The following is a 13,492-nucleotide window of genomic DNA, read 5'->3' on the forward strand; positions in this document are numbered from 1 at the left end:
TAGTATGAGTTTTTATAACTGCTTATTGTTGTTGCTGTTGTCCATTGTTGTCATCTTTCTTTGTTGAAATCAGGTCTCTCTTGTAAATGAGTCCTCGAGGCTCAATGGGATTTACCTGTATAAATAAAGGTTGATTGATTAATGATGTCCAGTTAACCAGTGAATACAGGGTGCAGTGATGGGTACGATAATCACAGCCAGTTATGAATCTTAGTGCACCATGATAGACAGCATCCAACATCTGCAGGGTTCTTGTAGGAGCGTTCATGTAAATAATGTCACCGTAATCAATGGAGGGAAGGAAGGTCACAGATACAAGGTGTTTCCTAGCATTCAGAGTTAGACAGGATCTGTTTCTGAAAAAGAAACCCAGGTCAAGAAATCCAGGTCATGTTCAATTAAAAAAATGGGTCAATAAACAAAAGCTGGACTTTAATTCTGAAGCGGAAGAGGTTTTGCTTCCCATCAGGGAGGTATCAATTTAAAAATGTTGAGTGTGTGGAATTCCAAGCTTTAAATTACTATATAAACGCCTTCAACTTCAGAATTCAGTTCAGAAAGAAGTCTAGTTGCTTTTGTTTAAGCTTTTTTAGAGAGAAAAGTATCATACATTAATGTGGTTTTAAAAAGTTTTGCATCACAACCAATCAGAGCGGCCCTCTCGTTGCCTAACAACTAACCGACCAATCAAAGCAGAGCGGCCATCTCGTTGCCTAACAACTTGCTGACCAATCACAGCAGACCACCCTCCAGCTGATCCAATCTTTTATGAACTTTTGTAAAGCTCCCATTTCCCCGGGGATCCAATCTAGCATTTCACACATAGGTGGCACCCTACAGTCAGCGCGGTGGTCACTGGTCTCCCAGCAACACAGTGTAAATAACTAGACGTCTTGAGTAGCGCTAGCTAGCATCGGTCGGAAAAATGAATGAAACACCGATTTAACACCACATAGCAAGTTAACCAAGTTGAGAAGCCACGAAGCGCATACTCGAAACAAGACCCCGTAGCCCAGTTCCAGGTAAATTACTGCTCTACTTAACAGCCTGCAGCAGGATAACACGAGCTAACGTTAGCGATATGCCTGCGCTAACAGTCGCGCTAACTGCAACAGCACGTCTACATTTGATTTATTTACTGGAGTGTGTTGTGTAAAGCTTGCAATATTTGGAACCGGATACTATTCCTGCAGTCGTTTTGTCTTGAAAGACAGAAGCGTGAACTTACAAGTAGCTGTTAGCATCGGCTTGCTAACTGAGGTAACGGCGAGAGATTAAATAGCGGCTGAAGGTTCAAATCTGTGCGGTGGAACAGCGAGTAGGGGTGAGCGCGGCTGACCGAAATCAGACAGCCTGAAGCGGATTGACGAGAGCGACACACCGCTGAAGCCACGGAGCTCCAACGTAAAACTGACTGTACCGCCCAACAAACCCAGTTAGCTTAAGCTAACGGTTTAGTGTTAAAAACACATGGTGTTTAATGTTAGCCACACACGCTGTTGTGCCTCGAAACAGCAAATACGAACACACCGTTACTATTTCTTTAGCTGCTGTAATTCATAATTTTATTTGTCCCAGTTTTTTTTATTTTTTTTTAAATTGACCATAAAAGTGTTAACAAAAGTGCAAACAACAATATCAACATTATAAAACAAAATGAACAAGGTTATAAAGCGAACACAAATAGAACAAAGTGTATACACACATTTAAAATAAAAAAAAATAAAATAAAGTCACAAAAATGTTGAAAGGGGTACACATCGTTGTTTTAATGGCTTTACTATTGTTTGAATACTGACGTGTTCTAATATATTGTTTGAATTCATCTTTAAAGACCAAGAAACAAGGTTTCTGATTTGAGAATTTAGTATAATAATGGTTTGTTTTATTAGTGGGATAAGAGAAGAACCCAAACAATACATCTACATAAGTAAGGGAAAAGTCAAAAAGAATATTTTGGGAAATAAAAGTGCAAACATCTGGCCAGAGAGTGCATAAGAAAGGACATGACCAGAATAAATGACAGAGATCTTCTTCACAGAGTTGACAGAATGAGCAGTTCATGTTAATGTCATTTTTGTATCGTTGAAGGAAAGACTTGCAGGGATAAAAACGATAGATAATATTAAATGATACTTCTTTGACCTTATTGATAACCACATATTTAGATGGAAGACACCAGATTTTTTTTCCAGTTCAGGTCTGATGCAAGGTTATTCCAATAAGAGACAACATGTCCTTCTGGAATAAGGCACGTATATCACCGTTGTTTTTTTTGTTTTTAGTGGAAAAACAGATTTGACCAATACTAGAGTCAGCAGGGTTCAAATTTGGTGGAGTCTCTAAAAAAGTTAGAGAGGATTTAAGAAGCATTATGACACCAGATGGGATGGCGTCAAAAACAAACGCATATTCCTTTGGTGGTTGTAATTCATAATTTGAGTTATATCGAGTTTTTTGTTAAACGTCATAATGTTTATTTTTAATCATAAGTAGTGTTTGTGAATTTTGTTTTATATGTGGCAAACTTGGGTCTTGGGATGTTATTTTTATTTTACTTTTTTTTTTTTAACTTGCAGCAACGCCACCTTAGGACTTTCACCCATGGAAATAATTTATATATTAAAAAAAAAGGCACTTAGGCTTGTTTACAAAGTAAGCGGGAGACGATGTTCCAAAATACAAACCATTTTATTAGTTATAGGCAACTGTCAATTTGATGTTTATTTAGGAACATCTGGAACAATATCATTTAGAACAGTTATCATTTGACCTAAAAAAAATCCACACTGCAGCCTGGTTAAAGGTTAGTTAGACTTTAATGTAGCTCGTTCATTTATATTAAGTTCTTACAATTCTATCTCACCGTCTTCCCTTGTGTACATGATATTGTCCATCAAGATTAGGAAAAAGGGTTGAACATATATAAAAATATCACATTATTTGGAATGTTCTGCTTCACTTATAGTGATTTTCTTTCTTTTAAAAAAAAAAAAAATCTGTTTCTTGAAGTTTCCCAGCTGATTGTTGGTTAGCCAATGGGACTGTTTGACAAGTTGGTTGGATGGCTGGGGTTAAAGAAGGAGGTGAATGTGCTGTGTCTTGGTCTGGACAACAGTGGAAAAACCACCATCATCAACAAACTCAAGCCTTCGAATGTGAGTTCTCTTGTTAGTAGCGCGGTGATATTTATGCGCTGTCCTTTTAAACCGACTTAAACGTGCTTTCTTTTTTTCAGGCCCAGGTTCAAGACATCGTTCCAACAATCGGCTTCAGTATAGAGAAGTTCAAGACGTCCAGGTAACGGCTCGTCTCAACGCAGTTCCTACTAAGTGATATGGAGCTTGTTTAATAAATGTCATATGTTCATTGTTATTGAAATTGTACAGTATTCATCTTTTTTTTTTAGTCTTTCCTTCACAGTCTTTGACATGTCCGGTCAAGGCAGATACAGAAACCTTTGGGAGCATTACTACAAGTAAGTCTATGGATTAAGACAAAATCCTTTTTTGAAGCAATTTTCTTATGCAGATTTGAACATTAACGTCATGGATCTCTTCTTAGGGAAGGCCAGGCTATTATTTTTGTCATAGACAGTGCAGACAAACTCAGAATGGTTGTGGCCAAAGAAGAACTGGACACTTTACTAAGTCATCCTGGTAAGCTCGAGTTATGTTTTTTTCAAAACTATTTATTTGCGGCTGCTTTTGAGCTCGTTGATCTGAGATTGACAGAAGTAAAGTATTGCATACAAATTGAAGTTACTGTAAATTATAATGATAAGATATGATAAGAAGTGCTGTATAAATCTGAGGAAAAACAATAAGCAGCACAAAGTAAAGTGCTTTCAAACGAGTTTTAATCAGTGCTGTAGAATTAGTCGTTTATTTTAGCTTCAGAATTATGTTAGTAATTATTTGACATGATAAGCCTTGCTATTATTTACACATTGTACGTTCTTTGCTCTGTTTTGCTGCAGATATTAAACATCGGAGGATCCCCATCCTGTTCTTTGCTAACAAGATGGACGTCAGAGATGCTCTGTCTTCTGTGAAGGTTTCGCAGCTTCTCTGTTTGGAGAACATCAGAGACAAACCCTGGCATATCTGGTACAAACTTGCACAAACCTTTTTTCAGCCTGTAGGAATATTTATCCATCTGTTTTTCTCTTGGGTCACTATGAGCTTTTGAGGTGTCGGAATAAAAGAACGTCTGCTTCAGTCAAGTAATTTGGCCATAATTATTCTTGGCAAATCTTGTCACAAGCTTAGTGCGTGAAAACAAATATAAGTATCAGCAAAATACATAGAAATAACAAAAAGTGGCAAGCCAACGGTAAATATATTCATCAGTGTGGTGTAGAAATGCTGAAATACACACTACACAACTTTCTAAGTCTTTACTGATTTTGAAAAGACTTGGAGTACACACTAACGGGCTGGTTGAAGAGATTTTTTATGTGATGAATGAAAGACCGGGAGTCACACACTTAACTTCACCTGATGAGCGATAACAGATTACAGGATCTGTCAAACCAACTAAAGACAACTAAACGCTTCAAACTCTCACGAGGGAGATCGTTTAAAGGGTGAACAAACATGGACGACAGCCAGCTCGCTGCTTGTCACTGCACGATCCGTACCGTCAGCTCATTTGCGCATGCGCTAAAAGAAATACTTCCGGGTCGCACGAATCGCCGTTGAATATGCTACATTAAGAAAAATGTACTGGAAATAATTACTTCCAGCCTTAATTATAAAGGCGTGCTAAATTATGTACTGTAAACTAATTTAGTACAACACATATTTGTTATTAATAAAACATATGCATGAAACTTACCATATTTATTAATATTAATTGAAATATCTATTTTTGTAACATGTTATAATTCCGTTTATGAATAGGAACTGTCTTAACTTACTTGGGTTTTTGTTACGAGGCACAGATCCTGCAGTTGGATGCTTGGCTTCTGGTTCGAACTCTTGGCGCAGCTCGTAAAGATTAAACCTCTGCTGACCAAAACTTAAGAGCCTTACGGTTTCCCTGGAAAATGCAAACAGGAAATCTATTAAAGCAAAACAAATTTTTATAGACAGTACATCAGACGCTGAATTATACTACCAGTTGATTGACAATCAAAGCCTTCCATCTAGGGGTTGGTTTTATTTAAACAACTCTTCACAAGCACTGAAATAAAGTTTTCATGGTGAAACAGCGCCGCTCAGTGGTGAAGCTGCGCTACATCACACTAAATTTATCGTACAATTTTAACCTTTTCTAATTAAGACAGCTCTTATTCATGAACGGAATTATAACATTGTCCAAGAAAATTAATCAATTTATAGAAATAGATATTTTAATTAATATTAATACATATGGTATGTTTCATAAATATATTAAATCAGCTTACAGGATATAATTTAGCACACCTTTATAATTAAGTCTGGAAGTAATTATTTCCAGTACTTTTTCCTTAATCTAGCATATTCACCGGCGATCCGCGCAGCCCAGAAGTGTTTCTTTCAGCGCATGCACAAATGAGCTGCGGTACAGATCACGTTTACGGACCAGATCGTGCAGCGGTCCGCTCTTCTGACACAACTTCCCGTGTCTCTTTTTCAACGGCTGTTTTCAGTCGGGTCTCTGATCAGTTCCCATTGAATCGAGTGTTTGCACCAAGAGACCAGAAAGCCGTGCTGCTGTATTTTGAGTGAACAATCTTTAAACTGAGCTTTACTCGCAAAACAGTTTTCTAAGCCGTGCACGTTGTGCCCACCTTATTATGCGTCTTTCTACCCACCTTGGCAGTCGCCTTCATGTTTACGATTTCATCTTCTGGAGTGTAATTTTGAAATGAAACGGTCAGATCTAGAGCAGTTTTAATCAATGTTGCTGGTTTATGTATTGGTGCTGTAGTTCCAGATGTTGTCTGATAGCTCCAGGGCAAGCATTGCAACACACGTCTATCGTTTTAGAATTGACAGAACTAAACCGAGACAGGTTTGTTCTTCCCTATTCAACTTTTTGACTATTTTCAAATAAAATTTGTTGCACAATTTATTTATTTTTTTGAACAAGTTCAGAATCGAAGCATCAAGGCTGCTAGCTTCTGAGACTTGCACAAGGATATGTTGAACCCCCACAAATGTTTTAAATTGATTTAAAGACTCCCTTACAAATGTTCACAAACTAATCTCTGATGGTCACAACTCACCGAGATGCAACATTGAACAGTGTTTGTTAAATAGCACACACGTCATGAAGCAGAGTAGTTACTTAAATGACCTGCGGGTGTGTTTTCAGTACCACTGATGCTCTGAAAGGAGAGGGATTACAGGAGGGAGTCGACTGGTTGCAAGGTACGACAGCATCACTACACTGGTCACAGTTGTTTTTATTTTTTCCACCTGATTAACATTAAACTGTCAGAAATCCAGTAATGGTACTGTATACCACTATCAGTATTATTTTTTTATGTAAAGTTTGACACACTGTATTCAGCCTGATCTACACACAATCACTGTTTAGTGCTTTCGGGGCAAGAGAAGCGTAACCTAACCGCTGCATCAGTCACGGTTCCTGTCGTTTGTCAGATAAGAAGCTGCAGCAGCTCACAAACCTCCACAACGCCTCATTAATATACAGTTTGCTGAAAACAAGAAGCCGTTTTGACACATCAATCTAAAAATCTACGCAGCACTTTGTTAAAGAAAACAGCCATGCTGACAATATTTAATAAACATAATTAAACGTCTCGGTACATCTCAAATTCTTCTAATCGCAGTTCCTGTTCATTTGGCTCAGAAAGTGAAGGTGAACAACAAAGTCGTGCAGCTGATTAGCAGAAGGAAACCCTGGATTGAGAGAGTTTATTTATTTATTTATTTATTTAACGACTCAATCTGTCAAGTTTTTCTAAGCAGCTGTTCGTGTGTCAAATTAACCCTCCACATCTGTTTGGGCCTGTTTGTTAGTGAGGCTGTAGCTCTGAGTCAAACCAGGATGAAGGTGGTGTATAAAAAAAAAAAGAACGGAACAGGATTATGAAGCAGAAGTGCTGAGAGGTCATTTAGATGAGACACAGATGTTTAAAAGTCAAGTTATTTCATTATTTAGTAATCAATAAATATTATTAATATTACTATATTAATTACCTGCAATGGGGATCATGTAACTTGTGTTGGCTAAATGAGTCACAATGAGGAATTTTTTTTCAATATTCCATCTTAAAAACTTCAAAATGAAACATAGTCTGCTTAAATTTGGTGATTTGTCACCTGACCTGGCAACGCACTGCTCCTGTTGACAACAGTGCAAGTTTGAAAACTGGGATTGTTATTTTTTTTAAAAAGGGTAAATATACAAGTTTCACTATGCCGCAAAAAATGATGCGAAGGGATTTCCCAGTGCTATGGCAGCCAAAAGCGTAAAGGGGTCAGTTTCAATGGAAATGAAAAAGTTTATTTCTGAAGCCATCTCTGTTTGAATGCTTCAGTTTAAAAGTAAATTAGGAACTCTTATTTCACCTACTGATCAGTTAGTTTATTGTTAGTGGAAGTGATTGGAAATTCTCAGTTTTCTAGAGTAAACATAACTGATCAAATACTTTTTAAATCCTCTTTAACCAATAACCAACATCTCCTCACTTCTGACTCTGTCCTGCACTCTTGTAAAGTTGAAAAGTCTTTGATTTATATATTTAGGTGGATGGAAAACCATTATTTTTTTTGTGATTTTCTTTCTTATATGATAAAAGTTACATACTGTGTATGTCAGCGTCTTTTGTCCTTTGTTTTTTGTTCAACGCTCTCTTTTTAAACCTTTCAATAGATCAAATTATACAGTGAGTACTGACTGTTGTATAAGTGTTGTGTATTTTATTGTGCTGTTTAAGACTTTAGACACCTGTTGTTATTTTGACCTCGGTACATGTGAAGCACAGAGATACAGTAGTCCCTCGATTATCACGGGGGTTACATTCCAGACATCACTGCGATAGGTGAAAAACCACGAAGGAGGAATTTTATATTCATTTTAGTTTTTATATCTATTTTAAGGCTTTATAAACTCTTCCCACACTTTTGCAATGTTCTAAACTCTTAAACCTACGTCATTTTAACAACATACGTATATGTACTGTAGAGTACTGCAAAACTTTAAGCGTGTGCTCACCATCTCTGCAGAACACCAGCTCGGTTCTGGTCGAGCTCGGTTCTGGTTTGGCAGACCTACCCTGCAGCACCACCCTGTCCAGGTTAATGTGCACGTGGGTAATTGAGCAACTTTCCTGCCAGTTCTGTCAGCTTCTTAGATAGATTGTTACTTCTCACTTTGTGATGCAAAAGTTTCTCTCCCTTTCGGCAGAAAGCAGCGCCAGAAGCACTGTTGGCTTCTGGGTAGTGTAGTTCTTTTGACTGGCGTTACAGTGTAAGCTTATTGAAAGAAAACTACAAAATGGAGGTGCCTGTCCGAAGTTTTTTTTTTTTGTTAACTTTTTATCCCGTACTGTCCCAATCAACGTGAGTAATATTAAAGTTGACCATTGTGTGTCGTGAACAATCTTAGGTTCAGAAACTGCAAAAGAGCGAGTCCACAAAAGTCGAACCGCGAAGTAGCGAGGGACTACTTTATCTAACTGTGCAGTTTGTCCAAAACTAGAACTCCTCGTGTGTCAATCATTCCTCAATAAAATCATGAAGCTTTCAAGAAAAGCACAACTCCCACATGAATAATATGTTTTGAATACCATTTACAAACTCTCCTGTCTTTATTTTGTTCATGCTTACAGCCTGTGTACTTTACATAATGAAGAGTATTTTACTTTGTACTAATTGTTTTTTTCGTACATTTTTGCAGATCAAATCAAAACAATGAGAACATGAAAGCTTGAAGTGGTCTCTGGAAAGAAGTGGTCTTGTTTTTAGAGGCAGCGCAGGAGGAAAGCGTACATTAAAGGGTTGAAGAGATTTGGAAGTTTGTGACCGATTCAAAATGTGATCTGATTCTCTGTCACCACGGAGACAAACACATCCGCCAACAGTACGACCAGAAATATACACAAGCTGGCAACTTTAGAGACATTCACTGTCCAACGGTTTAAAATCTGGTACCATATCGTTCATATAGTTTTTACTATGATGTAACATAGTTTAACAGTTTTACTATAATGTCATGTAACGTTTGTATTATAATGTAACAGACTGGCCAAAGCCGTTTTGAATCAGAACTTTGCATCTGCAGATGTACAGATACTTTTTAATGAACTATTTATTTATTGGAATGACCCAATTAATGATTCAAACCTGGAGTCACTTACATCATTTCCCTTTTTATCATCAAAACTTGCTTTATTCTTAAGATTTTGGATATTTTTCAAAGCAGCTGAGTCATTGTAGTGATTTAAGGGAGCAGTCTTTCCTACGTGTCTCAGAATTTCTGTAGATGTTTAACTAGTTTTATTTGAATCGTAGTCATCTTTCTGTCAACTTTTACATGCAGAGGCAAAGAAAAGGCATTTATTTTCATAATACAAGAAGATCTATTTACAAATGTGTTTAATTAATTTCCTTTTTCAGTTTTCTGTTGAGCGCAGTCTCATAGTTGTTGTGGTTATGACAGTCAGATTATTTTTTTTTTTCCACTGCAGCTTCACTCGTGTTTGAAGAGCTTTGAGTCACAAAATTAAAAGTGAAGGCAACAAAAGCTTTTAGACCTGAATGAACAATTCTGTGTATATTCCTTTATGTAACTAAGTACATAAAACAATAGCAGCTAGCTTAGCTGTGGTCAGAACTGAGCGGTAAGTTAGTGTAAAATATGTTAATAAAAAGAAAAAACGTCTTTTTTTTTGTCTTATTTCATCAATGAACTGCAGGTTGTAATGGAAGCAAATACTTAGTTCAGTTTTCTCTCAGTCCTCAGCGAATCAAAGGCAGACCTGCATCCATTTAGTCTGCATGAAGTTTATTATACAACCTTTGATGTTTTCATGGAGTATTTCTGATCTAAAGCCTGAAACACACTCGTCTGTCCGTGTTCGTCCCTTTACGTCATTTCACTTTACATTTATAAAAACAAGATGTTTGTACGGTGGCGCAGCTGGTAGAGCTGCCGCCTCTCAGCAAGAATGTCAGCGGTTCGCATCACGACTGAGGCCCTTTCTGGGTGGAGTTTACATGTTCTGTCCGTGCATGCGTGGGTTTTCTCCGGGTACTCCGGTTTCCTCCCACATACCAAAAACATGCATGTTGGGCTGATTAGTAACTCTAAATTATCTCTAGGTGTGAGTGAGTGAATGTTTTTTTTATTTTTGTCTTGTTTGTCTCTGTCCCTGTGATGGACTGGAGACCTGTCTAGGGTGTCCCTGCCTCTCGCACAGTGACTGCTGGATATGGACACCAGTAACCCCCGCGACCCAACAAGGTCAAAGCAGGTAAAGATGATGGATGGATGGATGGATGGATGGATAGATGGATGGATGGATGGAATATATTTGTACTGTTCTGCCACTAGAAATAAATATACTAACAAAAGTTCACAGCTGTGCAGCGAAAAGTCAGGTTTTCTTTATAATAACTTTCTTAATAAAATAAGTTTTATGCAGCTTTAACTTCAAATTGATACATTTCTTCAACAAGTTGAGTCATTTCAAGCTTCTTGTTTGACACCTTTGTAAATCGGTATAAAATCAAGGACAACTCTTCAGAAATATATATTTAATATATATATATATATACACACACAGTTATATACTTTGTATAAAACTATAAACATATATACTTTACTGTATATATATATATAATTTAATAATGTACTAATGTCACTTGAAAAGACAAAAAGAAAACCATTTGAAACCATTGTCTTTTTTATTAGCTGTGTAAAATGTTCAATTTGACAACATAACCAGTTATTGTTTTAACAACTTTTTGGTTCATAGTTTAATACACCCTCTAAAACATTTGGGAAAATGTGTCCATCAGTTAAAAAAAAAAAAAAAAAAAAAAAAAAGAATGAATTTCAGGAAAAAGCTCCAAGTTAAATTAATTTTAGACCATTTAAAATCTATACCACGTTTAATTGTCATAATAAGCTGTTTATTTATTATAAAAGTCTCAGTGGACCAGAACACAACTGAGTCCAACACATCCAGATGTTTTAGTGCTTCTTCAGATGTGTCTCACTGGAAAAGGTGCCTGCTTCTCTCCTTCACTCCCTCGCTCTCCGACTTGACGCTCGCTGCCTCAACAGCTGCAGTCCTTGGGCTTTGAACAACTTAGTTCAATCTGAACATCCACATTATGACAGGCATGGCACAAATGAAGTTGTATTATTTTATCAATATGTTTGTCAGTGATGAATAAAGATATTTATCCTGGGAGTGTTTCACTCAGCTCTCAGCGTTTGGAGAAAACGTGTGTCCAGGTCGTGCTCCAGCCATCTGTCCGGCTGTCTGCTGCTTGTTTTATGTTTTTGGCATCTTTTCGACACGCGTCAAATTAAATCACAATGTTCAGTTTGAATCCAGTAACTTTGCTTTGCCGACTGTGCTGTAAAAGACTTTCTATCTGCATTTGATTTAAATACGAATCAACAAAATAAAACTCAGCGGAGCCTCTTAAAGCTTGATTACTGACAGTTTTTCACAGAAGACACATCTTGGACTGCCCTGGAACAAAGGAGTAAAGTTGTGAGGACAAAACGTGCTTGTGAATGTAATGCTCATATTTGTGCTACACCATGAAATACAAGATTTATTGACACACCCGCTGCATTCCTTAAAGGAATGCATATCGCCCGCTGCTCTTAGAGCCAGAGTTTTAAACTAAAATAAAAGAAGGAGCGAACCTGATGCACAATCTCATCTTGCAAAACCTGTCAAAGCTCAGAATATGTGTTGAGGGTGACTCTCAGCTACTACCACCCCTCTGTCTGTAAACCGGAGTGATTTATGATTATTTTTGTTTGATGAAATCACTTTGCTGTGGTCGCCATCTTGAAATGGCCAATCGGTTGTAGATGTGGCTATTTTCTGAGAATTTCATTAAAACCTGGCCTGTGAGATATTTTGCCAACATGATCGAAAATCCACGCAGATGTGAGCAAAAACATGAAATGGTAACTGGACTGTACTTATATAGCACTTTTCTACCTTATCAAGATACTCAAAGCACTTTACAACACAATCTGTGTCGTCATTTACACATTCATACAGCTCTCTTTACAAAGCTAATCTGAATCTGTAGAGATTAATCAGAGCTTTGTCACGTTCATACACTCATGGGACACACAGCGGAGGCAATGAGGGGTTCAGTGTCTTGCCCAGAGACACTTAGGCATGTGACTGATCAAATAAATCAGCAGGTTTTAGCAACAGCTGGAGCAGAAACTGGTCTCCATCATAAACCTGAGGCCAACCTGCTGTCCGCGGTCCTGAAAACATTCCGCTGCTCCGCCACGAGGGGGCGCTGCACGCGTTCAACGGCTCAGACGAAGCTGACGTGGACAACCACTAACTTTTGTCCCAGTATGGTGTGTGTGTGTGTGTGTGTGTGTGTGGGGGGGGGGGGATAACTTTTTTAAAAAGTCAAACTGTATCATTAAATCCCTCCGCGTGCTCTCCAGGATCCATCCTAATTGGATGTCTGCCAGTTTGGACATGTTTCGTTCAGATAAAAACCACTCCAGGCTGCAGAGGTGGTCATTAAGGAGCTGGAGCTCACTGATGTATTTCCTGAAGGGAGGTGTCGTTACCACTGGAGGGTCTTCTAATTGTCTGGATGGGGGGGGGGGGTTTAACAGAGGAGAATGTTTCTCCTTGAAAAGAAGTTTCTGATATTTGGCTGTAATCCTTTTGATTAAATTGTTGCTGTGTTTTCGGCATTCCCATTCGGGTCTTAAGTTTTGGTGTCGGTGTGGTAAAAGGCCACACCTGGGCACGCGGGAATTACGCACGGAGTTTCACACTTAAACATAAGAAGAAAACAAAGGATTGACCGTTCAACATGCTTAAAAACCTGCTCAGGTTCGAGTCGGTAGAATTTTTTTAAAGGACGTGCACGGTATTGGATGAAGGAATCTCTCCCCCCTCCTCCCCCCAGTCAGATCAGCCACTAACATCGTGACGTGTTTTTGTGCACGGAGCTCATTAGGATGGACGGGTAGTGTCTCTGACGCGCGATTTGGGTCCTCTGACGGCATCCGGTCCCTTATAAGCCTCAGTAAGGCACCCGGGAGACCCCCATCAGCGCTCCTTGTCCGAGGGGCTTTTGCCAACCTGTAACTGCTATGAGCTCTTTGTTCTCCGTGTGCGCCGGCTCATGACTGTAAGAAAACTCCAGGTAAGTCTCCCTGGATGGACGGATGGATGAATGGATTGGATATATTGATTGGATGGATGGATGAATGGATTGGATATATTGATTGGATGGATGGATGAATGGATTGGATATATTGATTGGATGGATGGATGAATGGATTGGATATATTGATTGGA

At 38.3% G+C, this 13,492-nt stretch overlaps 1 protein-coding gene across 2 annotated transcripts; it reads left to right on the forward strand.

Annotated features, from left to right (window-relative positions):
• The first annotated feature begins 860 nt into the window (after positions 1-860).
• Positions 861-9,056, forward strand: arl6 (ADP-ribosylation factor-like 6). Of its 2 annotated transcripts, XM_037689884.1 has the most exons (9): positions 861-1,022; positions 3,013-3,158; positions 3,239-3,300; positions 3,410-3,478; positions 3,565-3,659; positions 3,980-4,109; positions 6,304-6,359; positions 7,831-7,843; positions 8,857-9,056. In XM_037689884.1, exons 2-9 carry the CDS (start codon positions 3,039-3,041, stop codon positions 8,888-8,890), a joined length of 579 nt encoding a protein of 192 aa, XP_037545812.1. In that variant the 5' UTR covers positions 861-1,022; positions 3,013-3,038; the 3' UTR covers positions 8,891-9,056. The 2 variants fall into 2 exon arrangements, with proteins under 2 accessions (XP_037545812.1, XP_037545818.1); XM_037689890.1 differs by lacking the exon at positions 7,831-7,843.
• The last annotated feature ends 4,436 nt before the right edge of the window (positions 9,057-13,492 follow it).

The sequence above is a fragment of the Nematolebias whitei genome, chromosome 2 (genome assembly GCF_014905685.2).
Source record: "Nematolebias whitei isolate Nwh7 chromosome 2, NemWhi1, whole genome shotgun sequence".
In the NCBI taxonomy this organism is placed as follows: domain Eukaryota; kingdom Metazoa; phylum Chordata; class Actinopteri; order Cyprinodontiformes; family Rivulidae; genus Nematolebias; species Nematolebias whitei.

Excerpts from the sequence above, each read along its gene's own strand:
- arl6 (XM_037689884.1), top strand. The coding sequence starts at position 3,039 with ATGGGACTGTTTGACAAGTTGGTTGGATGGCTGGGGTTAAAGAAGGAG. Across the intron at positions 3,159-3,238 it reads ACAAACTCAAGCCTTCGAAT|GCCCAGGTTCAAGACATCGT; the intron begins GTGAGTTCTCTT and ends TCTTTTTTTCAG. Across the intron at positions 3,479-3,564 it reads CTTTGGGAGCATTACTACAA|GGAAGGCCAGGCTATTATTT; the intron begins GTAAGTCTATGG and ends ATCTCTTCTTAG.